This window comes from Lithobates pipiens, unplaced genomic scaffold (genome assembly GCF_037356315.1).
Source record: "Lithobates pipiens isolate NorthernLeopardFrog02 unplaced genomic scaffold, aLitPip1_a1.2 Scaffold_8, whole genome shotgun sequence".
Lineage (NCBI taxonomy): Eukaryota > Metazoa > Chordata > Amphibia > Anura > Ranidae > Lithobates > Lithobates pipiens.
This window is the reverse complement of record NW_027507903.1, coordinates 385779511-385800118: the sequence shown is the minus strand read 5'-3', so window position 1 is coordinate 385800118 and position 20608 is coordinate 385779511. Positions and strand designations below refer to the sequence as shown.

The 20608-nt window shown below is 44.9% G+C and overlaps 1 protein-coding gene across 3 annotated transcripts in view; it reads left to right on the top strand.

Annotated features, from left to right (window-relative positions):
* The window catches only part of VDAC1 (voltage dependent anion channel 1), a 600174-nt gene that overhangs the window by 518361 nt on the left and 61205 nt on the right, over positions 1 to 20608 (top strand). For all 3 annotated transcript variants that reach the window (XM_077473900.1, XM_077473896.1, XM_077473898.1), the window contains 2 exons: positions 5616 to 5766; positions 6344 to 6401. In XM_077473900.1, the coding sequence (XP_077330026.1) occupies positions 5616 to 5766; positions 6344 to 6401 (209 nt within the window). The remainder of the gene's footprint in view (positions 1 to 5615; positions 5767 to 6343; positions 6402 to 20608) is intronic.

Below are 20608 nucleotides of genomic sequence, written 5' to 3'. Positions count from 1 at the left end.
TGTTTCAAGGTTGAATAAAGCAACCCTGATCCCAGTAGAGGAATCCCGTCCTTTTAAGACCCGGCTGAGAGGGAAGCGGAGCCTGTGACACACAGCATGTTTACTATGATTACGGCATTGTGTCCAGTCTTGGCCTCGGCCCTGGTGTCGCAGACCCTAACTGAATGGGCCAAGCTTTTGCGCCAGGGTCTCGGTAGTGAGCAGGTTCCCACTGCTTCTGTTGATTTAGCAGACCAGTTAGTCCACGGGCTACAGTATATTTGTGATGCAGCCTTGGATGCAGCTCCTGTGCTGTACAAGCTTTCTGTTTCAGTGGTGGTGATTAGACGTGTGCTTTGGCTTAAGAATTGGTTGGCAGACCAAGCCAAAAAAAAAAATCTCTCATTGATCTGCCCTTTCAAAGCGACCGCCTGTTTGGGGCTACCCTGGATAACATTAGAGGTTTCACGGGGGGAAGAGTACCTTCCTGCGTCAATCAGTACCTTCCTGCGTCAATCGTTGCAAGCCGGGGCCTTCCTTCTCAGCCCATAGATTCTTCTGGGCTCTCGGGACTGCAGATAAAGGAAAGTCTTCCCCGGGAAGTTTCAAGCAATCTTGGTCTGGTAAGCCTAGAGCAGGCTTCTCCGCATCCACTGACAAGACCCCTTCAGCATGAAGGTCTGCCTCCACCCATTTATAGGGTGGGGGGACATCTTCGCTGATTTCCAGTTTCATGGACCTCCTTCGTGAGTGTCAAGGGGGCCACAAATTGAATATTTCCGAGGGACCAAAGCAGGGGGACAGAGATCGTCCACTTCGGGGGGCCCTGTGTCTTCTTGTGTGGGTATAATTCCTGTAAAGGTTCAGGTGACATCTGAACTACCCAATGTCCCCTCTAGCCCCATCCAGGAAATTGGGTTACCTGGTGCTGACTCTGGAGTAAATGCTGACCCGGCTAGTCGTTTTTCTTCTCAAACATTGACCCCTTCAGCAGTTTTCCAGGAAGTAACTGTGGCTCATGGCAATTTCATGGGTTCCTCTGGTAGACACCACAGTCATCCTAGTGCCGCTGCGGGGCTAACACCTTTCTCTTCTGTGATGCATGAGAAGGACCGAGGGTGAAAGTCTTCTGGTGGCCGTAAACGTCCCTTAGAAGCTAACTCTCAAAGAGGACCAGTTGTACCGAGGGCTGAGCTTCCATCCTGCTTTACAGTAATACATACAAACGGACTATCCGCTGGACTTTGAAGCGGAGGTCCACCGGACTTTCCGAATGAGCGAACCTGCCCACACTCCACCGGACTTTTCCGACGGGCTAGGTTTGGCGGACAAACCGCCAGACTATGGCGGGAGTCCACCGGACTTTTGAAATGAACGGACTTGCCCACACACGGAGGAAAGTCCGTTCATTTTGAACGTGATTCCAGGTAGACCGGACTAGCGAAGGAAGTCAATGCCGCTGCCTTCGACGGCGAGATTGACACCTCACTAGCCCCGTCACCTGGTATGGATTTAAAGGGGAAGCCCTACACAGAAAAAAACGGCGTGGGTGGTCCCCCCAAAGTCCATATCAGACCCTTATCTGAGCACGCAGCCCGGCCGGTCAGGAAAGGGGGTGGGGACGAACGAGCGCCCCCTTCCTGAGCCATACCAGGCCACGTGCCCTCAACATGGGGGGGTGCTTTGGGGAGGGGGGCCCTGCGGCCACCCCACCCCAAAGCACCGACCCACCACCCTATGTGAATGAGTATGGGGTACAATGTACCCCTACCCATTCACCTAGGTGAAAAAATGTAAATAAAACACAACACAAGGTTTTAAAATAATTTATTGCACAGCTCTGGGGGTCTTCTTCCGTCTTGGGGGGTTTTCTCGCCAGACTCCTCCGCTATCTTATAGTTTCATAGTTAGTTAGGTTGAATAAAGACCAGTCCATCCAGTTCAACCTGAGTGTCTACAATTGTCCCTAACCCTGTACATTGCACACTCACGTCAGTTCCTACCCTCAAGGAGCCCACAATCCAAGGTCCCCATTCATATATCTTCTGCTAGCTCTTTTACTAGCAGAGGAGCCCAGCTTTCTTCGTCACTGCCACCATCCGGGTGTCTTCTTCCAACTTTGGAGGTCTTGTCCCCCTCTTTGGTTCTTCTTGCCGGGCCTCCGCTTTCTTCCTATAGCTCTTTTACTAGCGGTGGCCCAGTCTTCTGTTGCCGCCGCCTCTTCTTCCGACTTCGGGGGTCTTGTCCCCCTCTTTGGTTCTTCTTGCCCGGTCTTCTGTCGTCGTTGCCACCGCTGCCTTCTCTTCTTCTTCCGTGAGATGTTGACTCAACACTGTCTCTGGCCGTAATGACAGGGACGCGTTGTGGGTCGTCTTATATAGGGACAATGGGCAGGGTCACCGCGTGATGTCCACGCCCCTTATGAAGAAGAGGAGAAGGCGACGACAGAAGACCAGGCCACCACTAGTAAAAGAGCTGGAAGAAGGAACGGAGGCCCGGGAAAGAAGAATCGATGAGGCGGGCAAGACCTCCGAAGTCGGAAGGAGAGGTGGCGGCGACAGAAGACCGGGCCACCGCTAGTAAAAGAGCTATAGGAAGAAAGCGGAAGCCCGGCAAAAAGAACCGAAGAGGGGGACAAGACCCCCAAAATCAGAAGAAGACTCATGGACGGCGACGACAAAGAAGAAAGCTGGGCTCTTCCACTAGTAAAAGATCTAGCAGAAGATAGCGGAGGAGTCCGGCGAGAAGACCCCCGGAGCTGTGCAATAAATGTTTGTTTTTTATTTACATTTTTTTCACCTGGTGAATGGGTAGGGGTACATTGTACCCCATACTCATTCACATAGGGTGGGGGGCCCGTATCTGGGGGGCCCCCTTATTAAAGGGGGCTCCCGGATTCCGATAAGCCCCCCGCCTGCAGACCCCGACAACCAAGTGCCAGGGTTGTCGGGAAGAGGCTCTTGTCCTCATCAACATGGGGACAAGGTGCTTTGGGGTGGGGTGGCCACAGGGCCCCCCCTTCCCCAAAGCACCCCCCATGTTAAGGGTACACGGCCTGGTATGGCTCAGGAGGGCGGCGCTCGCTCGTCCCCACCCCCTTTCCTGACCGGCTGGGCTGCGTGCTCGGATAAGGGTCTGATATGGACTTGGGGGGGGGGGGGGCACGCAGTTTTTTTGGCATAGGGCTTCCCTTTTAAATCCATACTAGGTAACGGGGCTAGCAAGGTTTTAATCCCGCGTCCGAAGGCGGCTACATTGACTTCCTTTGCTTGTCCCGTCTACCTGGAGCCGCATTCAAAATGAACAGACTTGCCTGTGGGCAAGTCCGTTCATTTCAATAGTCCGGCAGACTAGCATACAGACGGCCAGGGGACAATTTTTGAGTCAAAACTTCTTTCTAAGTCCGCCGGACTTTTGCGGAAAAAAAGTCCGCCAGAGCCCACACGGGCGGATTGTCTGGCAGACTCTGGTCCCCCGGACCAAGTCCGCCGGATAGTCTGATCGTGTGTAGGCGGCATAACTGGTTTTAATGACCTAGCCATTAAAAGCCAGGTACTGAGAGAAAGAGGTCTGCCGGGATCAGTGATCCCTACTATGGTGAAGGCGGGGAAGTTGACTACTAGTGAGATATACCATCGTACATGGAAAGCGTACATTTCTTTGTGAGTCGATTGGTGTTCATCCTCGATCCTAGCTACTCACTCTTTAGTTTCGTACCTTCATTCAAGGAGTCCAGCATGTGGCTCTACCTGTACGGTCTCTTTTGCCACCATGGGATTTAAACTTAGTGCCATCATTTCTCCAGGAACCTCCATTTGAGAATATATGGGAGATTCCCTCACCTACGTTGTCCCAGAAGGTGGCATTCTTGGTGGCTATTACAACGGCCTGAAAGGTTTCGAATTTGGCGGCATTATCCTGTCGTAGTCCCTATTTAATACTCCATAGGGATAAAGTGGTTCTTCGTCCCTGCACATCATTTCTGGTTGTCTCAAGGTTGACTTCTATTTGAATGATGACATTGTGGTGTTGTCCTCGTCTCCCAAGCTGGCTCATCCCAAGGAATTTGCTTTGCATACCTTGGATGTGGTTCATGCGATTGGAGTGTATCTGGCAGCCAATGAGTCTTTCCTGAGGTCAGACTCACTTTTTTTGGTTACACAGGGACCAAGGAAAGGGCTGGTGGCTTCCATGGCTACCATCTCTAGATGGACCAGACAGACTGTGACTCAGGCCTATTCTATTAAGGGTCAAGTTCCTCCTTTCCCTGTCACGGCGCATTCTACTCGGGTGCTTAATACTACTTGGGCCTTCTGTCATCAAGCGTCAATATCACAGGTTTGCAAGGTGGCCACTTGGTCATCAGTGCATACCTTCATTAAATTCTGTAAAGTAGATATTTTGGTATTTGCGAATGTTTCTTTTGGCCGCAAGGTTTTGCAGGCTTCTGTTAGAGGGGGGTGTTTATTCTTTAGAATGTTTTATTTCAGATGGGGCCCCTGTGACTTGTTTAAGGCTCCTATCTGCTGGTTAGGGCTCTTGTGGTTAGCCATGGGTTATTTTGCCCTCTTTTTTCTTTGGCAATGCTTTTGGACATCTCAATGGTCAAGATTAAGGAGGCACTGTGTCTGTCAATGAACGAAAGAGAAAATTATATTTTTGTACTCGCCGTAAAATACATTTCTCTGAGTTCGATGGACACAGTGCCCATCCCTCTATGGAGTTCATGATAGTTTTATTACACTTTCTACTAAACTGAATACCTAGAGCAGGGAGGGAGTTATATACTGACTGAGGACAGCCCATGGGTGTAGCCAGGTGTTTTTTGTTTGTTTTTTTTGTTCTGCCTAGTCCTACTCCTGCGGAGGTGATATAACCCAATGGTCAAGATTAAGGAGGTACTGTGTCCAATTGATGAACTAGAGAATTGGATTTTACGGTGAATACAAAAATCCAATTGTTCCCATCTTGGATGGTCCTTGCTAAAGGCAATCCACTTCTTACGCGCCCATTTCTCAGTGGCTCTTCTTCTTGGGCCTCAAAAAATTTTCCTTATTTTTAAGGCCACCGCCTGGTCTTATCACAGGTTCTCCAAGTTTTAACCAGGTGGGTATTCAGCCTCATCTGAAGCTGGCTTTGGACATAAGGCGCTTCGGACAGCTCTTTTAGCTACAGGCAGTTCCCAGTTTCCTGTTTTTGTGGTGGATCTGTTTAGTGTTTTGTTTACTGTGTTGCCCATCCCTCAGTTGGTCTGCTTTTGGATGTCCCAATTGTCTTTGAATCCTGTGGTCCTCAAAGAAGGGCAATGAAAACTGTATTTTTGTATTTGGCATAATATACTTTTTTTTTAATTAATTGAAGGATACAAGCTCCATCATAATCTGTGTTTTTTAGTCTTGCGCTTGGTATTACTTTGTTACAGAATTGAGGCATGCTGGGAATGGGAGGGGTGTTACCAGGCTGGTCACCTTTTATGGTTCATTTGTACTCCAAATCCTCCTGTAGATGGCACTATAACCTGAATGCAGTGTCTCCTAATAAGCTCTAATAAGAGTAAAAAATGCAGTTTTTATGCCTGTAAAACAGAGTGTATGGCTGTATTTCTGCTTCATTAATGTGTGACATGCTACCAACAGAAATGACGGGACAGAGTTTGGTGGCTCGGTATACCAGAAGGTGAACAATAAGCTGGAGACTGCAATAAACCTGGCTTGGACTGCAGGAAACAGCAACACCCGCTTTGGAATTGCAGCCAAATATCAGATTGATTCAGATGCTTCTTTCTCTGTAAGTATGCATAGCTGTGTATTCTCTTGCAGAGGTATATTTTTTGTAGTATAATGCTCAAAACATGGTCAACTGCATAATGTTTGAGTGAATCTAAAGCTACATTGCTGTAGTTATGTTTGTCACCACCTGAATGACATATCCATATCCGTGTATTTTACTTGCTTTCTTATTTATCACAAATTTAATAGGAAAGACAACACAGCCTGCATAAACAAATCTCTTAACATTGGAAGATCCTTTTGTCTATTGAAATGCTTATAAACGTGTATTAACAAGTGTGCATGTTTGTGTGTTTTCGACATTATTGAAATACACAAATAGGTTGTGAGCTGAACATTTTGATTTTAGCAGTTCTATCGGGGAAGCTTTCCTTATGTTGTCAGTTGTGTTCTTTGGTTTCTATTGACTATTGATCAGAAACAGCAGGCATTGGATAACTGGGCTTTTGTGAATGGACATTTTTTTTATATCCATTCACAATTGTTTGATTTGTAATTTCTTTTCTGTCTCTTGCTTGTTATTTTTTCACTTTAGTTATGGTATTTTTCATGATCAGAACTTTTTTTTTTTGCAGGCTAAAGTTAATAACTCAAGTCTAATCGGATTAGGTTATACCCAAACACTCAAACAAGGTAAGGAGTTTAAAGTGTTACTAAACCCACAACAGTAAAATCGCTCTGTCTATGCAGTAAAGTGTGCTTGTTATACTCACCGTGGAACCTAAGGAGTTGCATTGTGCCTTCTTCCACAGTCCCCAATCCATCTCCTGATACTACAGAGCATTGGGGACCAGCTGGACATGCCCAGTTTGGTGTGTATTGTTAGAGAGTTTTTGTGATCAGCACTGTCCAGACAGAGGGTCAGGGGTCCTGCAGCCTCACAGGACAATCAGGGGAGAAAGAAAAACTACTCCTACAAGCTTTAACCAGACACTGACAGAAGTCATAAAACTGCTATATATTGCTGATGAGAAAAGATATTTAGCAGTTTATATTTGCTAAAAGAATTGCCTTTCCATTTTCTTTTTCAAATGTTTTTATTGAGATTTTTAGCAGAGTTAGTTACAACAAGGGTTACAAAACAAAAAAAATAAATAATATATAGTAATAAAAGTAACATAACACAGTATAATGTAGTGACAGGGTTTTCTCAGCATAATATAGCATAGAAACAAATAATCCACAATAAAGAATAAAGTAGTATTCCTAAGTATCTAATATTCATAGTCATAAAGGGACTTGAACAAGAGTAAGTCTCTTAGAATTTGTATAATAAAGTCCGTAATATAATTATTGTAAGATTTATAAATAGCGATATGGATAATGGCCACTTCTGGACCCCAAGACACCCCTCACAGGGATCTATCTGTGTCTTGGAGTACCTAGGCCAACATCCTAAAGGAAATTCAAACACAGTAGTTATCTTTTATGAAGGAAAATAAAGATCTATTCTTACTCCGCCGCTCAATTCAGATAAACAAATATGTGATATATTTGTCACTTTGCTATGAAATTATTTTTAAAGCCATCCAAAAAAAAAAAATATTAAAACGCACAGGAGTTCTTTCTTCTATATGATTAAAGAATCAGCATTATCTAAATTGTGGAAGTATTTTTGTACCATGTACTCCAAGGTTCCCATAGTTGTTGTTCCTTAATATATAGGGATTTGTCATTAGGAAATAACAATTCATAGGAGTGGTGGAGTTGGGTTAATTCTATAACTTCTGTCATAGTAGGAAGAGAGTCAGTTTTCCATTTTCTAGTTATGGATAGTCTCGCAGCTAAAAGTATATGTGTTACTACTTTACGATATTGTTTGGGAATCGTATGTAAATTCATATTCAGAATGGCTAGTTCTGGTGAAAGTTGAAGGACAATACCTGTTACGGAAGTGAGTAAATGGGAGATTGCCTGCCAGTAGTTATATAAGCTTGGGCAGTCCCACATAATATGAAATAGGGTCCCCAATTGGGTACAATTTCTCCAGCAATTAGGTGACGAGTTCCCCTTGAATTTTGCTAGGATATGTGGAGTCAGGTATTGTCTTTGAACAATTTTTTGTGCCAGTTCCCATAGTGTAACACATGCAGTGGCCGTATATATGCTTCGTAGGGAAGCCATCCATTGTTTAATTGAAAAGTCTTGCCCCAAATCTTGTTCCCATTTAAGGAAGGAAGGTAGTTTGCTGGGTATGTTTTTTTCCCCTAGAATTGGGTATATTGTAGCTACTCCTTTCTGTGAGGTGGCATGGTTATTGAGGAAAGACCATATTTTAACCGGGATTGAAGCTCTGAGTTGTGGATTGTGTAGCAGACACTTTTCTATTTGAATATATGTAGATCGCTCAGAATTCGGAAGCTGTAATTCATTACTTAACTGAGAAAAAGACTTTAATGAGCCCTGTTGGAAGAAGGAACCAAGTTTGATATCCCCACCCAAATTCCAGTCGTGTATTTGTACGCCAGGAATTAATGTTGGTATAATTGTCAGAGGAGGGTTTAACACCGTGATTGGAGTTTTATCCCATTTGTATGTGATGATTCTCTGCCAAGAGTGTAGCGTCGCTTTCACCGTTGGTGGGTATTGAGCTGTAATTGTGGACTTAATTTTCCTACTAAGTAACCAGAATTGCATATTAGGCTGTCGTGTGATGTCTTTCTCAATTTGTCCCCATAAAGTTTTAGGAGTAGGCAAGAACCATTCTTGCAATTGGGTCAAAAGAGTTGCGTCATAATAATCCTGTAGATCAGGTACAGTTGCACCACCTATATTTCTATGTTTAATTAGTATATGGTATGCGCAACGGGATTTTTTGCCATTCCATAGATATTTTCCCAAACTGCTTTGTAAGGATTTAAAGTAGTATTTAGGGATACATATTGGAAGGGACCTGAGTTGATATAATAATTTTGGTAAGGTCATCATTTTGAAAGCTGCCAGGCGACCAGCCCATGTAAATTCGAATTTACTAAGTGTTGTCAGATCTGTTTCAAAATGTTTCTTAAATGGTAAAAAGTTTGTTTTAAATAACTGTTTTGTTTTGTTAGTGAGAGTGATTCCTAAGTAAGAAATCCCCTCGTCTTTCCAGTGGTAGGGGTATTTATTAGACAATAACTGCCTGGTTGTGTTATCTAATCCTAGGTCTAAAATATTGGACTTAGTTTCATTGATTTTATAATATGATGCTGCTCCAAATGTCTTTAGTATATTTTGGAGATTCGGGAGAGATGAAATAGGATCAGACACTATAAGCACTATGTCATCTGCGAACAGACTTATTTTATTATCTATTTGCCCAATTTTTATACCAGATAGTTTTGTGTCAGATCGTATACGTTCTGCTAGAGGTTCGATGGCTAAATTAAATATTAAAGGAGATAAGGGGCAACCTTGTCGTGTTCCATTCGAGATGCCAAAGGGCCTAGACATCATATCATTTGTGTATACTCTCGCTGAGGGGCCCTTATACAGTGCAAAAATTGCCGATAAAATATTTCCATGAAAGCCGAATTTTAAAAGCACTGACTGTAAATAGCCCCAATGGACCCTATCAAACGCCTTCTCTGCATCCAAAGAAAGGAGCAGAGAAGGCGTTTGATGTCTCTCAGTGAAGTGTATAATATCAATCAGACGTCTTGTTGCATCTGAAGATTGTCGACCTTTAGTAAAGCCAGATTGATCTTTGTGAATGAGGTCTGGTATGTAGTTCATCAGTCGATTCGCTATTGCTTTGGCGTATATTTTGATGTCAATGTTCAATAATGAAATCGGTCTGAAATTTTGGGGAGCATTGGGATCTTTGCCTGGTTTCGGCAGTGTTATGATCAAGGCCTGAAGCATCTCAGCCGGAAATTCTGATTTGGATGCCGCTTCGTTAAAAAGTGAGCATAAGTGGGGAGCCAGTATATCTCGAAGTAATTTATAGTATTCTCCTATCATTCCATCTGGGCCCGGAGATTTATTGTTGGGCAGGGAGTCTATAGTTCTAGCAATTTCTTCCACTGAAAATGGGACGTTAAGATCAGAGATTTGATCAGTAGTTAATGATGGGAGACTAATAGTATCTAAGAAATCACGTATTATCTTTGGGGTAGGTGTGAGAGTTTGAGAATCATCTTTAAGATTGTAAAGGGAGCTATAATAACAGCTAAATGCATTCGCTATGTCTTGGGGGTCTTGCAATTTTTCCCTAGTAATAGGGTGGTATAGATATGGAATCTTTGATTTGGAATATCTGCCTTTGATCCGAAGTGCCATGTTTTTTCCTGCTTTGTTGCTAGTATAATATTTAGCTTTAAGTTTTCTAGTATGTTTTTCAAATGTATCCAATAAAGTCGTTCTGAGTTCCTGTCGTAATATTTGTAGTTTAGTTTTCAGTTGTTGTGATGGGTGAGGCCGCGTACACACGGGCGGACTGTTCGCCCAACTTTGTCCGTCAAACAGTTTCGGCAAACAGTCCGCTCAAAATTAGCATGGACGGACATGGCCACACACGACGAACGAACAGTTTGCTGAAACCGTGCGCGATGACGTGAACGGCACGTACGACGGGACGAAAAATACGACGTCCTATACACTGCATTATAACTTTCGGCGTGAAAATCCTTTCTGAGCATGCGCGCAACTTTGTTTGACGAACAAGCCTACACACGAGCGGACTGTTCGCTGAAACAAGGTTTCAGCGGACAGTTTTACGGAATTTCCGAAAAACCTTGTCCGTCAAACTGTCCGCTGAAACTGTCCGCTGAAAGCCCACACACGAGCGGACTGTCCGCCCAAACACTGTTCAGCGGACAAAGTTGGGCGAACAGTCCGCCCGTGTGTACGCGGCCTGAGATTGGTTTTGGGAATCTAATGTTTTAATGTCAGCAGTAAGTTTCTCAATGAGTTTCGTTTTATTTTTCCTGAATTGAGCATTCAGTTGCATTAGGATTCCCCTACTAAATGCTTTATGAGCACCCCATAGGGTGGCGGAGTCTGACACCGATCCCACATTATATTTAAAGAATTCAGTTATCTGGTTTTGTATAGCTGTAGCATAGGTAGGCATTTTGATAAGATATGCATTTGTTCTCCATAGAAAATGGGTCGTTTGAGAGTGTTTAGGTAGAATAGTCATACTAATTGGGGCATGATCAGTCCAAGTGATGGGTGCAATGTCAGACTCCCTCACCCGCTGCAATAACCACTTATCCGTAAAAATATAATCGATACGAGTATAGGTATTATGTACCAGGGAATGATATGTGTATTCACGATCTCCAGGATGATGGCATCTCCATACATCATAGAGATCGCTTTTATTCAAAAAAAATTTAAGTGCACAGTTGGTTCTGGTTTTGGGATTAGAAGTGTCTAGTTCTTGTTCATGTATTGTGTTGAAGTCTCCACAAATTATTAAGGCACCTTTTCGGCATTTACCTATTTTTCTCATCAGGCCATTCAGAAAATGGGATTGCCTTTTATTAGGCGCATACACATTTACCAATGTAGTAAGTGTATTATCAATGGTACATATTAATATGAGGTATCGTCCATTGGTATCTACAATAGATTCATGCAATTGAAAATTAATTGAATGATGTATGGCAATAAGTACTCCTCTTTTTTTCTGTTGGCCTGATGCTGTAAATATGTGAGGAATGTTCTTATGGGTGCAAGTGGGAGTAGCGCCTGTTTTGAAATGGGTTTCTTGTATACACAATATTTGACATCGCTGGGTGTTAGCCATTTGCCACATCGACGCTCTTTTTGCTGGATGGTTAAGACCATTAGTATTTAAAGATATTAACTTTATACTCATAAAAGGATATTAATAAGATGGAAAAAGTAAGTACATACTAGCCTGATAATAGCTTTAAATTCTACTTCCATGTGAACAATCTGTAGTCTGAAATGACTATGAATGTCCAAAAATTTAGTGACTGAAAAGTTTTGATTCAAATTTTGTAGGTTCACAACATACCTGTCCCTTTGAATGCTATGAGTTGTGTATAGGATACTGTGAAGAAAAAAATAAAAGTAAAAGCACAAACAAAAATATAACCAAACATTAAACTTAACTTGCAGTGGTAAACATTTCAATGTATACTGCAACATTAGAATGGGGAATTAGTTCAAAGGTCAGCTGTTCCAAAGATTTAGTATCGCACGGCACGGCGGGCAAGCTGATAGATCGGTTTCCTATAGATAGGATTGTATTTTGACCGGATCTAGTCAATGAAAGCTAATGCCATTGTGGCGTAAGTTTCTCCAGATTCTTCTTAGCTCCGATAGGTGGAGTTGGTTCGGGGATAATACCCCATGCGTGAAGTAACTTAATGCCTTGTTCCACAGAAGTGATTGTATGGTAGGTGTCGTTCTTCTGTATCAGTAGTTTAGATGGTTGTTTCCAACGGTATTCAATTTTATGATTACGCAGAGCTTTTGTAATCGTGGAAAGTTGTCTTCTCATATCTAGAGTATGTTTAGACAAGTCAGCATAAATCTGGATTGTATTATATGGTTGTGGAAGTTGTCCTAGATGTCGCACTTTATATAGGATTTGTTCTTTAACATGGTAGAAGTGTACTCTAAGTAGTACATCACGTGGTATCTGTGGAGGGAGAAATGACGGTTTCGGAATCCGATGGATATGATCAATTGTGAGCTCTAAGGCTGGTATAGCTGGCAGCAAGTTGGAGAATAAGTCAGTGGCATATTTTTTAAGATCAGACTGCTGTATATTTTCAGGGATACCCCTGATTTTGAGATTGTTCTTCCTTGAGCGGTCTTCTAAATCTGCGATTTTAAATTTAAGCCACTCTTTTTCAGCTTTATTTTCTTCATGAGCATCTATTAAATCATTAATAGTATTGGTCATGTCTCCCATAGAGTTCTCAATAGTGTGTACTCTTTCACCTAAGGAGTTCACTGCTTTGGAGAATTGATTTGTGAGTTGTAAAATATCCGTATGAAGCGAAGTATGTAAAGTTAATAGCATTTCTTTTAATTGGGTGTCCAGAATAGGCTGGTTATTAGTGGGGAATGCGGCTATAGGTGAAGCTATAGGAGTTATGACTGTGTTATCTTGACTAATATGAGGTATTTTATAGCTTACCTCCTGGCCTGTGAAATCCAGTTTGATACGAGTTTTAGCCGGGCTGCGACATGTAGGGCTGAGGTAATCTTCCTCATGAGGAGATTCCAGATGTGTTTTCTGAGGTGATTCTTCTAGAGCAGCATCAGGCCTGTCAGTGTATTGCACTCTCCCTGAGGAGGCTGTTGCTGGTACAGGAGCTGTGAGAGGATCTGTGCCATCTTTTTTTCTCCCACCCGCTGACTGAGAGGAGAATGTGGTTAGTTTTTTCATTTTCCGTTCGTCTTTCCGCTTTTTTGACATCGCCTTCGGATTCAGGAACTCTTCCGTTGTCTGTACGTATCTTTTTTACCGATATTCACTGTGAATTGTCGCTAATATGCCCGTTCGTGTCACAGAGCTCTCTCACAGAGCTTCCATTCAGCTCATGCGCTGGCCACGCCCCCCGCCTTTCCATTTTCTGTGTACTGTGGGAGACCACTTATAGTGAATGCAGGGTCCTGGATTTAGTAATACTTTAAGTAGCAAAATCTGTGTTTTTATATTCTACTAGTTGATATTTTCATGTCAAATGAAAATATGCAAAATATACAATACTTTTGAAAATAAAACCTATTCTCATGTCAACCATATGAGCGGTTATAATCACCCATATTTTACAAATAGTGGTTTAGCTTCTGACATATGTAGTAAGAGAAATTGTGTATCTCCGAGTCATAAAGAGGAGATACATAAGGAGTATTCACAATTCTGTGACCTCTTTAAAAAGTTTTTGGAAAAAAAGCAGATTTCAGCTTGTGTGTTTAAAACTGAATAGTAGGGTGTATACCCTTTTATTTTATCGTGAGGTATGTATTGTTTACCTTCTGCACATACATTATTGTTAAATTCTAATAATGGCAAAACTAATCATAATAAGACCTGAAAGGAAATAGTAGGTATTCTGGATGACCACCCTTCTCATAGCTACACCAACAACACCCTCCGATATCTGGAGACACCGTGAAAACAAGTAGCAAGTTGTGCATTTGTAAAATGTCTGCCTTAGGTGTGTTACAACTTATATATGGTTCAACATACCAATAGAAAGAGGGGAGGAGGGGTGGTTAGTAAATTATGTATTTGTATAGAAATGTATAGTTATATGGTTATACAAGTCGGTGACCCTCCAAGATAACTCATCATGAGCTAACACGGGTCAACAGGCTGCCTGATTATCATACATCCTTTCCAATGGCTTACCAACCCTCAATGATATATATAGAGTATTGCTCGTGCATGCATCTTTATAAGCATTCTGTTATAGTTGCAAATTTAAGCTATCTTGTATACTGAAATAGCAGTGCATATCAGTCACAATGGTTTGGACATATTACTACAGGTCAAGCTTCCAATACATCTATTATTCTCACCAGTCCAAATTGATCATCTATACAGGTGCATCTCAGAAAAATAAGATTATCATCCAAAAAGTTAGTTTATTTCAGTAATTCAATAAAAAAAATAAAACTAATATGTTCTATAGATTCATTACACACAGAGTGATATATGTCAAGCATTTTTTTATTTTATATAAATCGGGGTGAACGAATATCTGCGCTAACTCAAACAAAAAAAAACACAAAAGCCAAAAACAGCAGCCAGCACAGTTTGCTGATTCATCAAACATAAATAATAAAAAGTCCAGGAGTGCAGCGCTAAAAAAAAGTTTTAAATCTGATTGTCCATATAAAACAAATGTGAAAAAAACAGTTAAATATTAAATGTGATTGTCCATATGAAAGATGAGGTAGATCCTCCACCAAGTTTCAATGTGCATATATAAAGCACACCACAACCACGTGCTCTCAATCTGCTTACCAGAATAATATGAAAACAGGCATATACTCATACGATGCAAATGGTGAATAGTAAACTTGGATGGCACACCTCCAAACTTGATAGATGGATCATAGGGTTAACCAGGTACATCAATATCAGAAGGAGCATCAGAATTCACACCAGGGTATGGATTATGCAATCATCACCAGAATGTAAACAAAAAAAGAGCAACAATAGTGAGGCTAAGGCTGGCTGATGCAAGCACGCTGTGAACCGTGGATTTTTATATGTCTTGATGCTACTTCTGTCCTGTAAGTAGACTACAATAAACTCCTAAGTGTTTTACCATTACGGGCTTCACTATTGTTGCTCTTTTTTTGTTTACATTCTGGTGATGATTGTTTAATCTATACCCTGGTGTGAGTTCTGATGCTCCTTCTGATACTGATGTACCTGGTTAACTCTATGATCCATCTACAGTTTGGAGTGTGCCATCCAAGTTTACTATTCACCATTTGTATTGTATGATTATATGCCTGTTTTCATATTATTCTGGTAAGCCGATTGAGAGCACGTGGGTGTGATGTGCTTTATATATGCACATTGAAACTTGGTGGAGGATCTACGTCATCTTTCATATGGACAATCATGTTTAATATGCAATTGATTTTTTCACAAAAGTGTTGAATTTGGAGATTCAAACGGAGTGGACTACGGGTGGTGTCTGTGCTTCAGAAACACATACATATCCAGGACATGGGCTACAACTGTTGCATTCCTTGTGTCAAGCCACTCATGAACCAGAGACCACATCGGAAGCATCTGACCTGGGATAAGAAGAGAAAGGACTGTTGCTTAGTGGTCCAAAGTCCTCTTTTCATATGAAAGTAAATTTTGCATTAAATTTGGAAATCAAGGTTTTGAAGTCTGCAGGAAGAGTGGAGAGGCACAGAATCCAAGTTTCATGGGGTCCAGTGTAAAGTTTCCACAGTCCGTGATGATTTGGGGAGCCATGTCATCTGCTGGTGGTGTTTCACTGTGTTTTATCAATTCCTAAGTCAGCGCAGCCCTCTACCAGGAAATTCTAAAGCACGTTATGCTTCTCTCTGATTTCATTTTCCAGCAGGACTTGCCACCTCCCCACACTGTCAAAAGTACCAATAACTGGTTTAATGATCATGGTATCACTGTGCTTGATTGGCCAGCAAACTCGCCTGACCTAAACCCCATAGAGAATCTGTGGGGTATTGTCAAGAGGAAGATGAGAGACACCAGACCCAAAAATGCAGACAAGCTGCAGGCTGCCATCAAAGCAAGAAGCCCAGGTTGCTTTAAAAGCAGCCTTCGGCTTGTCTACATTGTTGGGTCTGGGTCTAACACTTCAGCAGTGCCACAGGCTGATTGCCTCCATGCCATGCCACATTGATGCCAAAATTGTACTATACGCTAAATGGACAATTTTTTCCATAAGCCAACATTTCTGTATTAAAATTCTTTTTCTCTTTCTTTCATTGATGGACACAGCACCTTTAATCTTGACCTTAGGGTTATATCGCCTCCTTAAGCCTTAAGGAGAGGACTAGGCAGAACATGGAAAAACAACAAAACTGCACAGTCCTGCCCATGGGGAGGTCCTACTGGCTGTAAACCCTCACTCTGCTTCCAGCAGCTCAGTTTTGTTTCTGCCTTTGTGTAGAAGGACCTGGCTCCCTGTGGGGACCATTGGTCCTCTACATTCAATAGCCAGGCTGGGTGATTGGCTGGATAATATAGATCCTGGTAGTCTCCCCATCCTGGTCATCAATCGTGAGCAGACTCTAGCTACGCGCTGGGTCGGCCACGACATGCCCAGTCTGTTCCAGGGGTGGCTGGTGACCTATATGCTTCGGGCACACATATGACTGGGCTACTGCTGTCTGTGTCAGTGTGCCGTGGCCGACAGCCACCCCATACTGCTCGGGTGATGGGTCTGTCCATGGAATGTGTCCAGCAGTCCCTGCAGGAGGGGTAAGTATGGTTCCACCTGCCTCGGCAGGATGGAGCAGTTGGGCATTCCCTGGGAGGTCGACTAGGGGGTCTCTCACTTTCCCTTTCTTCTGTCCCTGTCCCTTCCCCTCCTCCCCATGCTATGGGCTGCTGTGTGATTGGGCATAGGTGTGCAGTGCACATCCTGGCCGGGGTTCCTCTGGGGCGTCTTAGTCCTGGCAGGGGGCTGCGCTGGGCGGTTGGTGGTCCACTCGTTTTCTCCCTGTTTTTAGGCTTCTTGCATTTCTATGTGTTGCCATGGGGGGTCTGGCCACTGCGTCAACCGCGGCCCCCGGAAAATTTTCCTTGGGCCAAGACCACTTTCTTGTAGCCGCAGCCAATTTGTTGTTGCTTGCCTTAGGTCCCTAAGCGGTGACAGGCGAGACTGGGTCAGCATGGCGTCAGAAGCTGGCGCTTCTTCCCCATACAGCCCTGTTATTTCAACTGGCTCATCTGCACCTGCGGTGCCTATGGATGCTTTGTCGGCGGTCTTGGAGTCCTTCGTTGCCAGGGTGGAAGCGGCGTACGGGGGGAGAAATGCCCCCTCCCCCCACTGTCTTCTGGGGAAAGCTCTGATTCAGACTCAGGCCCCGCTGTGACAGGTGGCTCCTGTTCTGACGTGTCAGAGGATGCGGAGCAGGACCATTCAGACAGTGAGGATGACTCCGTGTCAGGGTCAACGCAGAAAAAAGCGCTAGTAGGAGCAATTATCACAGAGGTGCGGGATGCCCTAAAGATAGAGGATATGGCGGGGACATCTGCAGAGGTGTCGGTCCCTTTTGGGTCCCACAAGCCGGCCCGCGCTGCTAAGGTGTTTACCTACCTAACTTATTTTGATAAGTTAATTTACAAGGATTGGGGAAGCCCGCAGCGGTCCTTTTTAGTTCCAAGACGGATTACGGTGTTTACGGTGGTGGGGTCAGCATTGCGGCCAGTGTTAGTCACGGCCCTGGTGTCACAGACTCTTACTGAATGTGCTAAGTTATTGCACCGCGAGTTGGAGAAGCAACAGGTTTCCCTGGTCTGCGTGGAACTGGCAGACCAGTTGGTGCAGGGCATGCAGTATGTCTGTGATGCGGCCCTAGATACGCCCCTTTGATTTCTAGAGCCTCAGTATGAGCAGTGGTGCTACGTCTCCTGATTTGGCTTAAATGCTGGTCCGTGGACCAGACTTCTAAGAAAGCACTGGCAGATTTGCCCTTCCAGGGGGAGAGGCTATTTGTAACCTAGCTGAATGACTGTCACGTACCTGGTAAGCGAACCCCTGAGGGTGGTAACAGGGATTCAAAAGTTCAGAGGGCACAAGTGCCTGGCAAGTGAAGGCAGGTCCAGGTAGTCAGCAGCAACACAGACAGCAGGTAGGTACGGCTGGTGACAGTCGGCAGGTGGCAGCAAGCACAGGCAGATGAACTGGAATGACAGACGATCGTCAGCGGGAGATAGCAGGCTCAGGCAGATCAAGGCAGGAACGGCAGGAGGTCGTCAGCGGAGACAGCAGGCACTGGAAATCCGAACGGATCAGCAGGTAACAGCAGAGTCGGGTACAGGCCGGGTCGGCAGCAGGCGGTCAACAACAATACAAGGGTAGAGGCAGAGACGTGGTCAGACAGGCAGGTAGTCGGTGGCAGGCAGCAAACGAACGTGGTCAAGAACAAGCCGGATCACAGGAATCAAGGCAACAGGTAACAGAATCTCCGAACACGCTGTAGACTGGACAGCAAGAGGGAAACGGAGGCAAAGTCCTTAAAGCGGAGGTCCACCCTAAAGTGGACCTCCGCTCATCGGAACCCTCCCCCCCTCCGGCGCCACAATTGGCACCTTTCAGGGGGGAGGGGGGTGCAGATACCTGTACAGTACAGGTATTCTGCACCCACTTCCGGGATAGCTCTCTGCGGAAAGGGGCGTAGATTACGCCCCTTTCCGCAAGTGCCCGCCCCTTTCCGCAAGTGCCCCGCTGCCTGCTGGGAAACACACAGATCCCAGAGGCAGCGGGGACCATCCTTATTGCGCAGCGCGATTCGCGCATGCGCAGTAGGGAACCGGGAAATGAAGCCGAAAAGGCTCCATTTCCTGATTCCCGTACCCAAGATGGCGGCGGCAGCACCCGACAAGACGATCTAGAGATCGGCTTCGGGTGCCGACATCGCGGGCGCGCTGGACAGGTAAGTGTCACTATTTTAAAAGTCAGCAGCTGCAGTATTTGTAGCTGCTGGCTTTTACAAAAAAAAAAACGCGGAGTCCCGGCGGACTCCCGCTTTAAGAAACCTTTAGGGCGCCAAAGCGGTCGCACGGCGAGTCCGCGTGCCCCCGCGAGTGGCCATGCGTCCGTTCGTGACCCCGCGCACCCGCGTGCGCTCGTTCGCCACATCGCGCACCCGCCCGATCGTGCCAACGCGCACCCGCGTGCGTCCGTTCGCGTTAACACGCGCTAAAGGGAAACGACAAGTTCTCAACAACAGGCCTCTACGGGCAGATCTCCCATGTGCGATCGGAACGCCAGGACGGTCGTGACATTGCCCCCCCCCCAAGGGGCAGCCTCCGGATGCCCAGTTGTGTCATCTTACCCGGGTGGGACCTCTTAAAGGCAAGGATTAGTCTCTTCGCGTGGATGTTGGATTCTGGTTCCCAGGAGTTCTCCTCAGGCCCGTACCCTTTCCATTTAACCAAGAATTGAATCTGGTTCCGCCTCTTCCTACAGTCTAGTATGGATTCAACCTCGAATTCTATTTCCCCATCGACAATCACGGGTTCCGGAGGACTGGTATTTCGGTCGGCAAAAGAATCCGGAACTGCAGGCTTGAGTAACGATACGTAAAAAACTGGGTGAATCCGAAAAGATTCTGGAAGCTTTAATTCGAATGCCACACTATTCAGTTTCCTCACGATCGGAAAGGGACCCACAAATTTCGGGCCCAATTTCTTGGATGGGCAAGACAGCTTTAGATTCAGGGTGGACAGCCAGACCTGATCCCTGACCTTGAGATCCAGTTCCCCCCTTCTCTTTCTATCAAACACTTCTTTATTGTACTCCTGTGTCTTGATCAAGGTCTCTTGCAGGAGCTTGTTATTTGTCGTAAAGAAGTTGAAGTTCTCCTGCACCGCTGGTACCGGACACTCGGGAAGATTGCCAGACAGAAATAATGGGTGGAAGCCAAAGTTCGCAAAAAACGGGGATTGCTTGGTGGCAGAGTGAACTGAATTATTGTAGGCGAACTCAGCCAAGGGCAGAAGCGAGGCCCAGTCATCCTGAGAAAAGGAAGAGAAGCAGCGTAGATATTGCTTCAACGTCTGATTCGTCCTTTCGGTCTGGCCGTTGGTCTGAGGATGATATGCCGAGGACAAGCAGAGTTCAATCTTCAGGGCTCCGCAGAGCGCTCTCCAGAACCTCGAAGTGAACTGCACCCCCCTATCAGATGTGATATTAGCGGGGATGCCGTGGAGTCTCACAATCTCCCTAATGAAGGTCTTGGCCGTCTCTGTGGCTGAAAGAGTGCCCCTCATGGGCAAAAAGTGGGCCATCTTGGTGAGCCTATCTACCACTACGAAAATCGTAGAATAATAGACCGAAGGGGGTAACTCGACGATGAAATCCATGGAGATCATCCTCCATGGTCTGTCAGGAATGGGCAGTGGCTTCAGCAGACCCCAGGCTCTTGACTTACTGCCCTTGCTCCAGATGCAGGTGATACAAGCCTCTACATATTTCCTGCAGTCAACTTTCATCCGTGGCCACCAGAACGTACGTCGGAGTAACTCCAAGGTCTTGTGCACCCCAAAATGGCCGGCCAACAGATGGTCATGACAGGAGCTCAGAACCAGAGTCCGTACTTCCTGGGGGACAAAGATCTTGTCCTCGTACCAAAGGAGATCATTACTGGATGACAGCGGGATGTCGGGTGGAGGGGTAGTGCCC